This window comes from Marmota flaviventris, chromosome 18 (genome assembly GCF_047511675.1).
Source record: "Marmota flaviventris isolate mMarFla1 chromosome 18, mMarFla1.hap1, whole genome shotgun sequence".
NCBI classification, from domain to species: domain Eukaryota; kingdom Metazoa; phylum Chordata; class Mammalia; order Rodentia; family Sciuridae; genus Marmota; species Marmota flaviventris.
In genome coordinates this window covers 54,602,139-54,615,527 of record NC_092515.1, presented here as the reverse complement: position 1 = coordinate 54,615,527, position 13,389 = coordinate 54,602,139, and the positions used below count along the sequence as shown (strand labels likewise).

Genomic DNA, 13,389 nt, shown 5'->3' with positions numbered 1-13,389 from the left:
GGAGGAGGAAAGACAGTACAGAGTGACCACAGCTTGATTTTTCCCTTCAGCCACAGAGAGGGCAGGATCATCATGGAGAAACAGTCCATTTTTGCTATAATGTGAATGTTATTTCCTAAGACATTGCAGTTGATAAAAAATAATGGTTAGTAAAACAGTTGTTTCTATAGGAGAAAAGTGGGGTGGTGAAGATTACAACAATGTGCAATGGAACATTTTGTGATGATGGAAATGTTCAGCATGCATCCAATATGGCAGCCACTGGCCACGTGTGGGTACTGAATGCTGGTAGTGGGTTAGTGTCACTAAGGATCTAAACTTTAATTTTTGGCCAATTGGTATCTAACTGAATTAGCCTAAGAAGGTGACAGTAGCAGAATCACTCCTACTGTCTTCCCTCTTGATTAGAAGCACCACTAGACACCCATTCCATGCTTGTCAGGGCACAGAGGGGCCGGCAAACAATGATTCCTCTGCTGGAGAAGCACATAGGAAAACGCCTAGGAGTGACTGAGCGCTCCCCTTCCTTTGCCTTCCTAGAGGGATTTTCTCTCAGCCACACGGGGCTGGCAGCATCGTGTGCACTGGGGTAATGGGAAGAGAACTGAGAAGGTCACAGAGCTGCTTGATTGCTGTGCTTTGGAAAAAGCAAAGATTTACTCCTGGAAGGTAAGAAATAAATGTGAAAGGTAAACAAAGATACAAGATTTGAAAGTCTGGGAGAGCTTGAGGAGAGCAGGAGAGAAAGTCTGGAGGGATGAATGTAGGAAAACATATTTAAGAAATTCTCTCTAGCACTCAGGGACCCAGCTTTTATGTCTTCTAAAGACTCCACGGTTTGACGGTACTTTTCAAAAAATGCAGAAGTTGGATTTCTCCTCCAGAGTGAACAGGTCCAGCTACCTTAGGGAAATAAGAGGAAAAAAGACCAAGAACAAGAAACACCATTGTCCTAAGAGTGCAGGAAAGGAGAGAAGTATTGTTGGCTTAAGTGTTGTTAGCTGAGGACAGAGACAGAGTCTCAAAGAGGACTGCAGCGTGACAAATGCCTTTGCTATTTATTTCCTATGAAGTAGAAGTTCCAAAGGCCCTGACTATTGTTCCTCTATGATCAGACAGAGAAGGTCCTTGAACCTGAAAAGACCATCTCAGGAAGGTGGATATCTCAATGGCTGTGTGATACATCCCCAGTTCTGACTGCACGACTTTGAGCCAGAGGTCCCCAGTTTGAACAATGCTGGTGAATTTAGCTGGGATGTTAAAGAGACTCCAACTGCAAAATTATTCCCACCAATCATAGGAATAGTGGGTTTAATAGCTCCCCATTCGCTGATTGAATTAGGCACAGCATACATAAATGAAAAGCAATTTTTTTTTCTGATCCTAGACATGGGTTCCTTCTTTTTTTAAAAAAGAATGTCTATAAATCGATAGATCCCTGTTCAAAGATGAAGTGTGACTGTGCTGGGAAGAGAAAGGGCTATGGCATGTGCACTGCTGAAGGTCTCATCAGAGTTCCTGGGGATCACGGGACTCATACCACCTGGGCCGGGAGCTGCCTACCACACATGTGTGTGCATGAAGAGCAACCAAGTCTCCTAGGAAAATGGAACCCACCCAAAGGGGAGAGTAGGTTTAAGAACATAAGCTTGGGTGAAGAAGTCTATGGCAACATAAAAAAAAAAAATCAGATTCTGATACTTTCCCCACTAGGAACTGGGGATTGAATCCAGGGGTGCGTTACCATTGAATTACATCCCCAGTCCTTTTTGTTTTTTAATTGAGACAGAACCTTGCTAAACTATTCAGGCTGGACTTGAAACTTGTGATCCTCCTTCCTCTGCCTTCTGGGTAAATGGTATTGTGTGCATGTACGGTGAGAAATTAAATTATTGAATGTAATATTTGCCATCTCTCAGGCTATCTTCCCACTCCAGGGGTTTGTGTCTAGGACAGGACAGTGAAAAGATATATTAAAAAAAATTTTTTTAAGAGAGAGAGAATTTTTTAATATTTATTTTTTAGTTTTCGGCGGACACAACATCTTTGTATGTGGTGCTGAGGATCGAACCCGGGCCGCACGTATGCCAGGCAAGCGAGCTACCGCTTGAGCCACATCCCCAGCCCCCCCAATTTTTTTTTAATGAAGGTGTAGCCACTGCTGGGAAGACACACTCTGACTCAAATCCCAGCTCTCTGTCTTATTAGCTATGTGATCTTTTTTTCCCATACTTTTTATTGGTCCATTATAATTGCACATAATGGTGGGATTCATTGTTACATATTTAGCTGTGTGATCTTAAGTCCTCCTACCTGTCTGATCCCATGTCTTCATCTGTCGGTTCTCGTAAGGATGTGTTTGGAACCCTTATATACCCAAGGCATACTTGCTAGGGCTATTATGATGCTAATAATGATATAAGTTGGTGATAAGAACATCCTTAAATCCACCTCAGACAGGTGGAGTCTGACTCCATCCTGAGTAGAGAACAGGGCAAGAGGAAAGGCTCAGAATCAATGGGAACCAGAAGCCTGTGTTTCTGAAGACCTGTGAACATGCCCTCAGAATTGCCTCCCACTCTCTGGAGGTGCTGGAGGGAGGTTGGGGGCCCGATGCTCACAAAACAAGCCAGGGGCAGAGTCAGGGAAATGCTGTTGGTTTTAAAACTGTGTTGTAGCATCCAAGCGGGAGAGACCCAAGGTCCCCAGGTAGGAGCCTTGCGGGAGTGCTGGGGCGAGTGTTCTTGGAATGACAGTCATCAGAAGAGGCACAGTGGGTTTTTGCTGAGAGCCGTGGCCTCCAGCACTTGGTGGAGCCAGATGTCAACAAGGAGAAAATTACAGCACATCTTGAGAATCAGAGACCTATGTTCCCAGCCGAGGGAAAGCAGTTATTACACAGCACAGAGAGGGAGTGTCTGGCTGCGGGTGAATGGCTATGTTAGAAGAAATGGGACTGACCACCTGGAAGCCAGCTCCTTGGTGTTTGCTCTTCCAAGGGCTCACTCACTCAAAGACCTGCAAGCTGGAGGTCTTGGGAGAGTGTGGCTTCTTACTGGGGAAAAATGCTAGAGAGGTTGAGGTGTCTTGTTGGAGAAAGTTGTTGAGATGGGGAGGGGACCTTGAGGTCACTCTCACTCGAATGGCCACTTGTTAGATCAGGAAGGTCATATTCACTATATGGAGAAAGCTGGTAATGTACTTACTCATCCTATGAACACTTATGGAGTGCTTACTGTTAACCAAGCACCGTGCTTAGCATCAACAGTCCACTGGTGATAACGTTTCCAGAATTTCCAAGATCACCACAGAGATCTAAAAGACGATGGCCTCCACATTTAAAATAGTGCCTATGTTATTTAATGAAATACAATAACTTGGCACTGAGAAATGTAAGATCCTAGGATAGGAAATGAGCTCTGTTCTCCAACCCCTGCTGATCCTGAACTTTTTCTGCTGTACAAGACCACCAGCTGTCTGCCTATGGTGGCTCCCACCGTGACCAGTCCAGTGTGTGTATCACCAGTCCCATCTCCTGGTCACTGCCCTGTACTGGTTTTAGAATACCTGCCCCTCCTTCTTCCACACACAGACACACACAGACACACACACATACACACACACCCCCCCCCCCTACCTTTGTTCCTATTGGGCTGTCAATCATGATGCCTCTACTCTCTCAGGCCAGGGTGGGAGGCAGGAGACACACATGTGGTCAACCTCAGCTCTTCATTCCCTTGGGAGGAATGGGCAAGCTCCAGAAGCTGGGATGTGATCCACAAAGGACCCATCCGATTCCTTCCTTGAAATATGGAAATTAGGAGCAAAGTTTTGTCTCTGCACTGAGGTTTGCTAAAACGAGGCCACCAGAGGTAAAGGCCGCTGCCTTTCTCAGTCCCAAGGAGGAAGCTCCTTGGCACACATAGGAGCGTGTGAGCTAACCCAGAAGAAGAGAGAGGATGACAGAGGGATGCTAAGAGGGAAGTTGTTGGAAAGTCTAGAAGTTCAGGGACAAATGCGTTATGATAGCTAGCATGGCTGAAATTTAAAGAGAGAGAGAGAGAGAAGGCAGGGAGCAATGAACGGTCTCCCCCGGAAGACTTCTAAGCTTGGTCTAGTTCCAGGCACACAGTAGGAGCACAGTACATCCTGGTTCCACTCTTCACTTTTTCTGTTGTTCCTGCAGGCATTATCTTGATTTCTTGTCTATGTCACCACGGGGTAGCACATCCTGTCCATGATGCTTGTGATGTTAGGGTATTTTACCCTTGGGGGAGACATGGAGTCTGAACAGTGGACTCCATTCAGAAAGTTTTATCAAGTATGGGTGGTCTCTCTAATGTCCTATGCCTCAGCATCGTCTCCCCACAATAATATCTATCAGACACAGAGTATGGGACAGAGACTTCATTCATCAACCAATGTTACATACGTCAGTATCATTGCTGGGCACTTTGAGTTCATTACCTTTTTTTTTTCTCCTCACACAAAAACTTACCCCAGAGGTATTATCATTATGCCCACATGACAGATGAGGAAACTCAGGTTTCAGAAAACTAAATCATTCCCGCAAGATTATACAGAATGCTAAAACCATGAGAGCCAGGATTTGAATCCGTGCCTGTTTCACCTCAAATATTAACTCTTTTATAGCCAAGAAGCTCCCATATGGTTTGGGTGTATAGTCAGCACCAGTTCAAGAAATGAACCATTATCATTTCTTGCATAGGAGATAAATATCCTGTGTTGAGCTCTGGGGACCACAGTCATTTAGAGAAGTCAAGAGTAAGAAGACCCACCCCGGGCGTGGTGGCACACACTTTTAATCCCAGCAGCTTTGAAAGGTAAGACAGGAGGATTACGAGTTCAAAGCCAGCCTCAGCAAAAGCGAGGGGCTAAGCAACTCAATGAGATCCTGTCTCTAAATAAAATACAAAATAGGCTGGGGATGTGGCTCAGTGGTTAAGCACCCCTGGAGTCAATCCCCAGTACCAAAAAATAAAAAAATAAATAAATAAAAGGACCCATTGCTTTAGCTCACAGAGGGGATTCTGTCTGGGTAAGTACTCTTCAGCATATCCCTGGCTCCCAGACAGTGCTGAGGCTCAGCACTGTGGTCACTGGCAAAAGGAGATTGAAGAAGGAGGCCAAGTGCATAGTCTTATGAAGAAAATAATACATTTGAGATGAAACGGCTCCTGTCGCTGGCATATCTATTTTGTCTCCAGGGCCTTCAAACAAAAAATTCACTTATTTTAATAGTATGGCTTCAACTGATTTCCTGTATGAGATCACACACAGAGGAATCAAACTAATTTGAGATTACATGCCTGCTGCCCTTTCCTATGATGAAGAGTCTCTTCTTGCTTCTAATTAAACTTTTTCTTCTCTGACAAATGCCAAGATGTCAGAAAAGGATCCATCTGAGAAAAGCGAAGATCCAAGAACTTGGGGGTAATGGGGTGCTACTTCTCTATGGCTGAGTGAGCTCTGTTGTCAGGGTTGAAGGTCAGTGATATGCCCAAAGGTCATGGGATTTTGATCCCTTCAAATAGGAGTGAGCCAAACTCCCAAGGCTGGAGTGGCACCTACACATACCCGGGTGTCAGAGAAACCCCTGTGCCCACCATGGATGGGTGTGTCGAGGGCTGGTGTGATGGCAACAGTAGATCAGTCCAAGAAGATGCTCAATCCTGGGAATGAGATTCAGAAGACAGCACCCTAGTCCCTGATGTCAAGGTAGACTGATGGGACAACGGCTGGGCTCAGAACCAGGAGATGCCACTTCAAGTCTTGGTTCCGTCTTTTGTCACCTGACTTAGAAAGGAAAATGAACTTAATTAAGCATTCACTACACGGGACCCTCTTGGGGCTTTCACGGGTGCTCAGCTCATCTTCATAAAAGTTCTTAAAAGTAGGCGTTACCACATTATTCCCCAGGTGAGCGGAAAGTGCTCTTAGCTGAAGATGGCACAGCAGTGAGCTCGGGTCAGGGTCTAAACCCAAATCACTGCAGCTTCTCACAATCTCTGCTTAATCTCTGAGTCCCAGTTTCCTCTCCTAGAAATGAGAGTGATAATTCCTGTGCCACACACCTCACGGGGTGTGAGGATCGGATACAAAGCTGATGTGTACACTCGGCGTTGTCACTGCAAAGACACTGCAAGCTGAGAGTGGGGCGGGTGTGACACAGTCCTCATTCCTTCTGCCTGTCCAGAGCCACCTGCCAAGGGCTTCCGACTAGTGCCTGGGTCATTAAAATCTGGCTGTTGCTGATGGGAACCTACAATATGTCAGATTCTACAGGGTTTTATCTCCATTTTATAAGTAAAACAGGGCTTAGAAAGCTAAGCAACTTGTCTAAGGGGCAGAGCTAAATTCTAACCCATGGCTCCATGAAAATGAAGCCCAAGCACCCTCCAAAACAGACAGCTCTCTACCCACCCTCTCTTGCTTCCCTACCAAAGCAGACTGGTGGCCACCTTTGAGTGTCCTTTCTAAAGGCTGAATGAATGAACCTTTTCTGAATGGACATGTCCACCTTTAGGCCTGTTCTTCCTTCAGGTACTTACTCTAGATCCCAGATAAGTTTTAATTCTGTAAATTTGACACCCCCCATTTTTTTTTTTAATCCTGAAGATACAACAACTACAAAAAAAAATCAGAATCATGGCAACATGAGTGTTCAAAATATTCTAAATGGTATTGTTGAGCTATCTGCAATTTACTTCATTTTAATTTTACTGAAGTTATTCCTACTTGGATGAATCCTATGCTACATAAAATATTATGACAACAAATTTTAATTTCTCAATTTTTTTCACCCACTATAAATTTTACCAATTAATGCTTCTGTTATTGGGAATTCTTTGCTGGTCACATTTTTTTTTTTTTTTAACCAGCATAATGGAAAAGTTGGGAGGGAGAGAGAAATATTTAAAGATATAGAGAGAGGGAGAAGGGATACAGAAAGGAGAAAAGATAGAAGTTTCTTTAATGATAGATCCAAAAAGTCTCAAGAGGGCAAGATGGCTAAGTCTAAACAGTGAGTTTGAATATGAGGTAAAGGTGTATTTTTTTCACCTGAGATAGAAGACCCACTGATTCTGGGTTTCTTTGCCTCCTTGAATTGCAGTGAAAGCAAGAAATCCCTTCCCTTATTGGGTAGAGAGCAAACGTCACCATCTCTAGCCCTCATCAGCAAGCATACAGCTAATGAGAAAAGGTAAAACTTCAGTAAATAAGAAAGACTCTGAGCTGGCAGCTGTATCTTCTCATCATCAAAGGAGGCTTAAATAGGACTCAGCACAGAGTCACTGTTTCCCATCAAATCATAATACCTGTACCCAACACAGAGGGATTCATGTCAGAGTGGCTCCTGGCTTGGGTATGAGAGGTTCTCTGAGCAATTTCTCAGTTTTACAGGGATCTGTGCCACTGAGCCTTAGGGACTCCATGTGCTTATTTGAATAAACGCAGGGAATGTCACTGGCTACATTTCACTGCATCAACCTAATTAGTGACAATTCAATGCAGTGTTGTTCGGGGACATCTCACAGTGGAGTTGCCAGGGTAGCTATGGCCCAGTCAAGCAAAGGAGGCAGAGGAAGGCACCCCAGTATCTTGAGGGGTCCAAGGAGTGGTTACCATGCTGATGAGCATGAATATTCTGGTTAATGCTGGGTCACACCAACTCCATCCTCGGTGGGTCCCCAAAGCATCCCATGCCTCAGAACTAGAGGGAAAATGGATGTGGTGCAGAAACATGATGACCATTTTGGGGGACAGGCAAGATGGCTGTGTGCAATTTTTTCATCTTATCCATTCTATTTGAAATTGGCCAAATGCGTTCCTGATTTTATCTCGTGTGCCTATCTCAGGGTCTGTCTGCTTCTCTGTGCTAGCTGCTTCTCATCATCTGCCTCTGCCTTTCTCTTGCCCTTTTGTGTCTTTGTCTTCTGATCCCCTGTCTCCCAAATGTAAGGCACCCGGGAACAAGGCAGCCTTGGCTTCTCCCTGGTCTTCCCCTCAGCAGTCTGTGGACCTGATGTGTCTCTCCACATCTCTTTCAAGTGGAGACGTAATACTGATCTCGAGATGCCATTAGGATGAAATGAAACCAAGAGTCATGCAGGCCACTCAGTTCCTGGTGTGTAACCACTGCTAAGTAAATGCCTGTCCCTTCCCCATCTCCAGTCGATTGTCCCCTTGTGACATATTAGACTCCCACCAATCTGATGCCTTTCTTCTAGTGCGGCCGCCCTCAGCCCATTTTCAGATCAGCCAATGGAGCCAGGACTGCTGGAACCATTTTTCATCCAGTTGGTCTCTTTCCAGCAGTTTCATATGGCCTCTCACCGTAAATCACTCTGGGAAAATAAATGTCCCCAATCCATTAGTGCCTTTCCACCACAAGCCAATTTGTACCACCAACTAGACAAGGCTTGTTAATGGTCACTTAAATACATTCCTGCAGCCCAACCTGGAGACCCCGAGCTGGCCTCAAATCCTACCAGCCCCTGTCCACGAGACACTCCTCTGTTGATCAGACTGACAGCGGCAAGGGCGCAAATCTGATCCTTCTCAGTTGGGGGCCCTCACACCCAAGTTTGTCCAGGGCAGCTCCAGTTTGCTCCTGGAACCCCACAGTAATTTTTTCATAGTGCCCCTTTCACTTTCAAAAGAGTTCCAGTTCCAGTGATAAACTATATGGGGTATCTATGGCAACCAAGAATAATAGTTTAGATAATAATAGCTATCATTTATCCACCCCTTGCTACATGCCAGGCAGCATCATAAAGGTCTTAATGCTGGGCCTCATTTAAGCTTCTTTACACACTAAGGAACGAGGCGCTATGATCGTCTCTATTTATAGACCAGGATGCTCAAGTGCAGAGGAGTAAGCAACAGGGCAACGTCAACCAGAAGGAGTTGTTCGTGCCTCACCCAGATCCCAACTGCTGGAGTGTTGGCTGCTCATGGCTCAGAGCTGTCCTCTTCCCTTGAGAAGTTTGCTCCATCAAATATAAGCCACCTCTGCTTGAGAGATCCCCTGCCCACTCATGAAGCAGTCCCTAGCCAATGACATACAGGGCTTCCTGCTCCTTACTTCCAGGTGGGACTGCCTCTGTGACGGGGTCCCCCTGAGACCACATCCCTGCTGAGCACTCTCCTCCACCCCAACCTGTTTTCCTTGCTCCCCACTGTCCCGAAAATGCTCAGTAAACTACTCGAAAATCGATCCCTGTGTCAGGCTCTGCCTCCAAGGAGTCAGACCTATGGCATCTGGTTAGCAGGCAGCAGAGCCAGGACTCGGGTCTAAGAAGTCTGGCATCCGCCCACTGATGTGACAGGGCATCACCAATAGGACAGACATGATGAAAGGAGGGCCTCCACGTTGTCTGATCACCAAAAGGCACCTCACAGAGGTCTAGACATGACAACACCGATGGCAACGATACAGTGACGTAACTCTGCTTACTGAGTGCTGACTCATGGTGTATCTGTCTTCTCAATGCCACCGCAAGGTTCATCTTATCCCCACTGTGCTGAGGAAGCCCAGGAAGCTTGAAGACATCAAGACACACCCACCAAGGTCACATGGATAGGACACAAGGCCCACACTTATATCCAGGTTGGTCTTTCTTCAAAGGCCATACACTCTTGATACTTGATCACTGGCATCTCCTTCTGTGTGAACTGTTTGATGGATAATTGGTGAAGTGGGTCCCATCAAACTGCTCTTCTTTAGACAGAAGACTATCCCTCTGACCCCCACCACTGCCCCCGGTGGTGACATTTTGCATTGCATTTAAGAAAGCCATCTTACTCTGGGAATAGCCAGAGCCTTCCCTTTTAAGCCATGCCTAAAAACAACAAACAGTTGAATTTATTGAAGAAACGAGGGAAAGCAATCATACAGGCCAAAAGGTCCAGACAGACAAATCACACTTCTTGTGACTTTTCTACCAAGGGAAGCTAAATGGAATAAAAGAAAAACATCAGAGCTTTGAGAAGAGGCAGATTCAAATTCTAACTCTACTGCTTGGGTGATATTTTTGGCAATTACCCCAAAGCCCCAAACCTCAACTTATTCTTCTGCAACATAGGAAAAATAACTTTGTCATTGGTCCATCAATGAGAGGATAAATGAAATATGTATTTCTTCCTGCTGCTTCTCTTCCATTTGCACAAAATTTATAGCGTATCCAACTTAAGCCCTCATTCCAGGCCTGTCTGATACAGGTTCAGATGTACTATGCTTTCGTTCCAAGCAAAGAGCATATCCTATTTATGATAAAAGGTTTTCATTAAAAATAGAGAGCAGATAAAAGGGGACCTTCATCCATGAGGCCATCAGTTGATTCATAAAAATACCCAGTGAGTCATCCTGGATCTCAAGGCTAAAACTTACAATCAATGGGCATCTTGAGCCAGCCAATCCTAGCCCAGTGGAGGAGGAAGTGCCCAGAGAGCCATCTTCACAAGCTATTCCAATCCTCTCTTGCAAAACTGATTAGCTCTGCTTCCAGCTCGGCAAAAGAAAAATCAATCGGGGTCCTTTGCAATTCTGTTCCATGGGCACCCCCATGCCTGGCTGGGTGGCTTTCCGAACAACTGGACAACAGGGGTGGGAGACTGCAGTGATTCCATTGTGTGGGGGATTGGGGGGTATGTGTACAGCTCCTCTGAAGAACAGATTGTGTTTGGCCTTGAAAATCAATCTCTTGGCTTTCATTATGACATTTATTATCTCAAAATGCTTCAGTTTTTATAAGCATTTATGCAGTTAGTATAAGGCTACTGAACGCAAGGACCGATTTGCACTACAGATACTCTTTTCTTTAAAAAGTAGCCACAGCATACCTACTCTGACATAGGAGTCCTGGAACACAATCTTCAATGAAGACTCTTTGGATGAAGAGTCATAAATTACAAACACACACACACACACACACACACACACACGTAATTGTTTTATGTGTGTGTGTGTGTGTATATATATATATGTGTGTGTGTGTGTGTGTATATATATATATAAATTCATGTATGTGTATACATATGACATTTTTATGGCATGGTTAAGAAGGGAGAGTCATCAGTGTCTGGTTTTAATTGTGCTAGGCAGAAGATCTTTCACCAGCAAGTGAAGAAAAATGGTGACTCCACAACCCCCTTCCACTCTCTCTTCCATCCATTCACCTAACGATAACTCATTCAGGACAGAGGGCCAGGCACTGTGCTAGACATGGGGTGTTTGTTGGTGAAAAGGGAAGATATTAAGCACTGCTTTTAGGATGGATTGACTTGGTTCTGTAAGAGTTAACAAAAAGAACCAGATAGGATCTCCCCATTTGCAAAAGCCTCTTTCTTACCCTGAATTCCCCAGAGAGGCCTCAGAGTGGTGTTCAGAGTCAAAATAGACCAGCAGGATATGTGAGGAGCCAGCCAGACATCAGAGTCCACTGCTCCCACCGCTGGCTTCTAAGCTGGCAAATAATGCCTGCTTCTACTCTCAAGTGGAGAAGGGAAGGGAGATCTTTGCAATTTTTTTTTGTCTCTTGATTAGGTCCCAATTTGGGGTTTCTGATCTTGCTTGGGAAACCTGCGCTGCTGCTTTCGAAGCAGTGTGTGTTAGAGGCTTCAAAAGGCAGCTATGGGAAGGGCTAGGCTCATCTCTGAGAAAACAGTTCCACTTACAAGCTTCAGGCGGCTGCAGGGTTGGGTCCGCTGATCTTCCCCAGTAAGCCTCCTAGACCTCCGAGCAATGATCCCGCGGTGCGTTCACCCACAGGGGCTTACACACACAGTGCTGTTAATCTCAACAGGCACGGTCCAGGAAGTTTTCCCAGGAGGAATGGGGAATGGAGGGCCTCTTGGAGGGCTGGGCTCCTCCTGAGATGAGAGCAGGAGTTGGAAGGAAACTGATCAAGATTTTACCCCCTTAGAGAAACACAAGGGGTGTGGGCAAGGGGAGGGGTGGGCTTCAGCCCTGGCGTCCATCCCTCATTCAGTTTAGACACTAAGTATCTAACTGTCTCGCTTCCCAGTTCCTTTCCACATACCAGGCCACAAGGAGGGAAGTGCGCAGGGGGGTGGGGGTGGGGTGGGAAGAGACTTGCACCCAACTCAGCCTCATCAGGACAACAGCACAGAGGTTAAAAAGAATGTCAAATCCCTGCCGTGCCACTTAGTAGCGGCTGAGTGGTCTTGGGCAAATCGCTGGCTCTGAGCGGCGGTTTTCTCACCTGTAAGGAAGGGTAAACGATGACGGTACCCAACTCGTTCGGTCCCAGGAAGTATTAAATAGGATCGCACATGTAAAACTCTAAAATCGGCGGCTGGCACCCAGTAAGCGCACGATTATTAGTATATTTAACCAGGTTTACCATCAACCCCTCGCATCCCCACCCCTGTGCTGAGCTGTCCTACAGGACAGAGAACTCCCGCGGCACATTTTTCCAGACCCAGGGTGCTGACTCCACCATCCTCCCGGGCACTTTATATCTGGCTCGGGGAAGGAATGCCACCCTCGGCACCCACTCTGCCAGCATCGGCGGGTCACCAGCCTCGGGGAGGCTCTGTGCGCCCGCCCGGCGCGAGCGCGAAGGGGACGCCCGCAGAGGCTCCCCGGGGCAGCGTCCCCGCCGAGGCTCTCCCACACCCTCCCGGAGCCCCTAGCGCAAAGAGCGAGTGAGCGAGAAAGGCTCGGATACTGGACCAGGCTTTGACGCGGATCTTGAGCTCGCCGTCCTGCGGCTCGGGCATGGCCTTCCTGGAGAGCCGCAGCTTGTTGAGCCCCCCGAAGCCGGCCAGCACCACAGCGCGCATCTCCTGAGCATCCCCGAGGCGATGAGAGCCATCGCCGCCGCCGCCCTCCGCAGGCTCCTTGCTTGGCTCCTTCTCGATCATTTGCTCCGTCTCCTCCGCCTTCTCCACGCCTTCCTTGGCCATGGCGCGTGGGGCGCAGGGCGCACGGGCTGCGGCGGCTGCGGCGCGGGGTGCTCGGGGTTCCTCTCCCGCGGGCTCCTCCTGTTGAATGTGGGATGCTTGGCGGCGCAATGGCTGCAGCCTAGGCGAGCGGCGCCGCGGTCCACAGCTCCACCGTAATCCTCGCAGGCGCCGCGCCCAGCCCGCCCCACCCCCGCTGCCGCCGGCCTTCCCTGCCCAAAGGAAGCTCTGGCTTGGGTTTCTGAACCAGTCGCAAATTAGGCTCTTGATCGAAGCCCTAATAACGGATTTGCCCAAGACTCGTGGATGAAACACACCTAGAGCGGCCGCCTAGCTCTCCCCTGGGGCCCAGTACTTGGTTATATACGGCGCAGGCTCGGAAGCCTTGAAATGGACAGAGATGAATGTCGGGGCCTGGAGGATGCCAGGCAAAGGCAA

The 13,389-nt window shown here is 47.2% G+C and overlaps 1 protein-coding gene across 7 annotated transcripts in view; it reads right to left on the bottom strand.

Moving 5' to 3' along the window:
- Positions 1-13,010, bottom strand: part of Vat1l (vesicle amine transport 1 like) — a 144,433-nt gene extending 131,423 nt beyond the window's left edge. For all 7 annotated transcript variants that reach the window (XM_027933223.2, XM_027933225.2, XM_027933227.2 and 4 more), the window contains exon 1: positions 12,722-13,010. In XM_027933223.2, coding sequence (XP_027789024.2) covers positions 12,722-12,954 — 233 coding nt within the window. In that variant the 5' untranslated portion in view covers positions 12,955-13,010. The remainder of the gene's footprint in view (positions 1-12,721) is intronic.
- Positions 13,011-13,389: the final 379 nt, after the last annotated feature.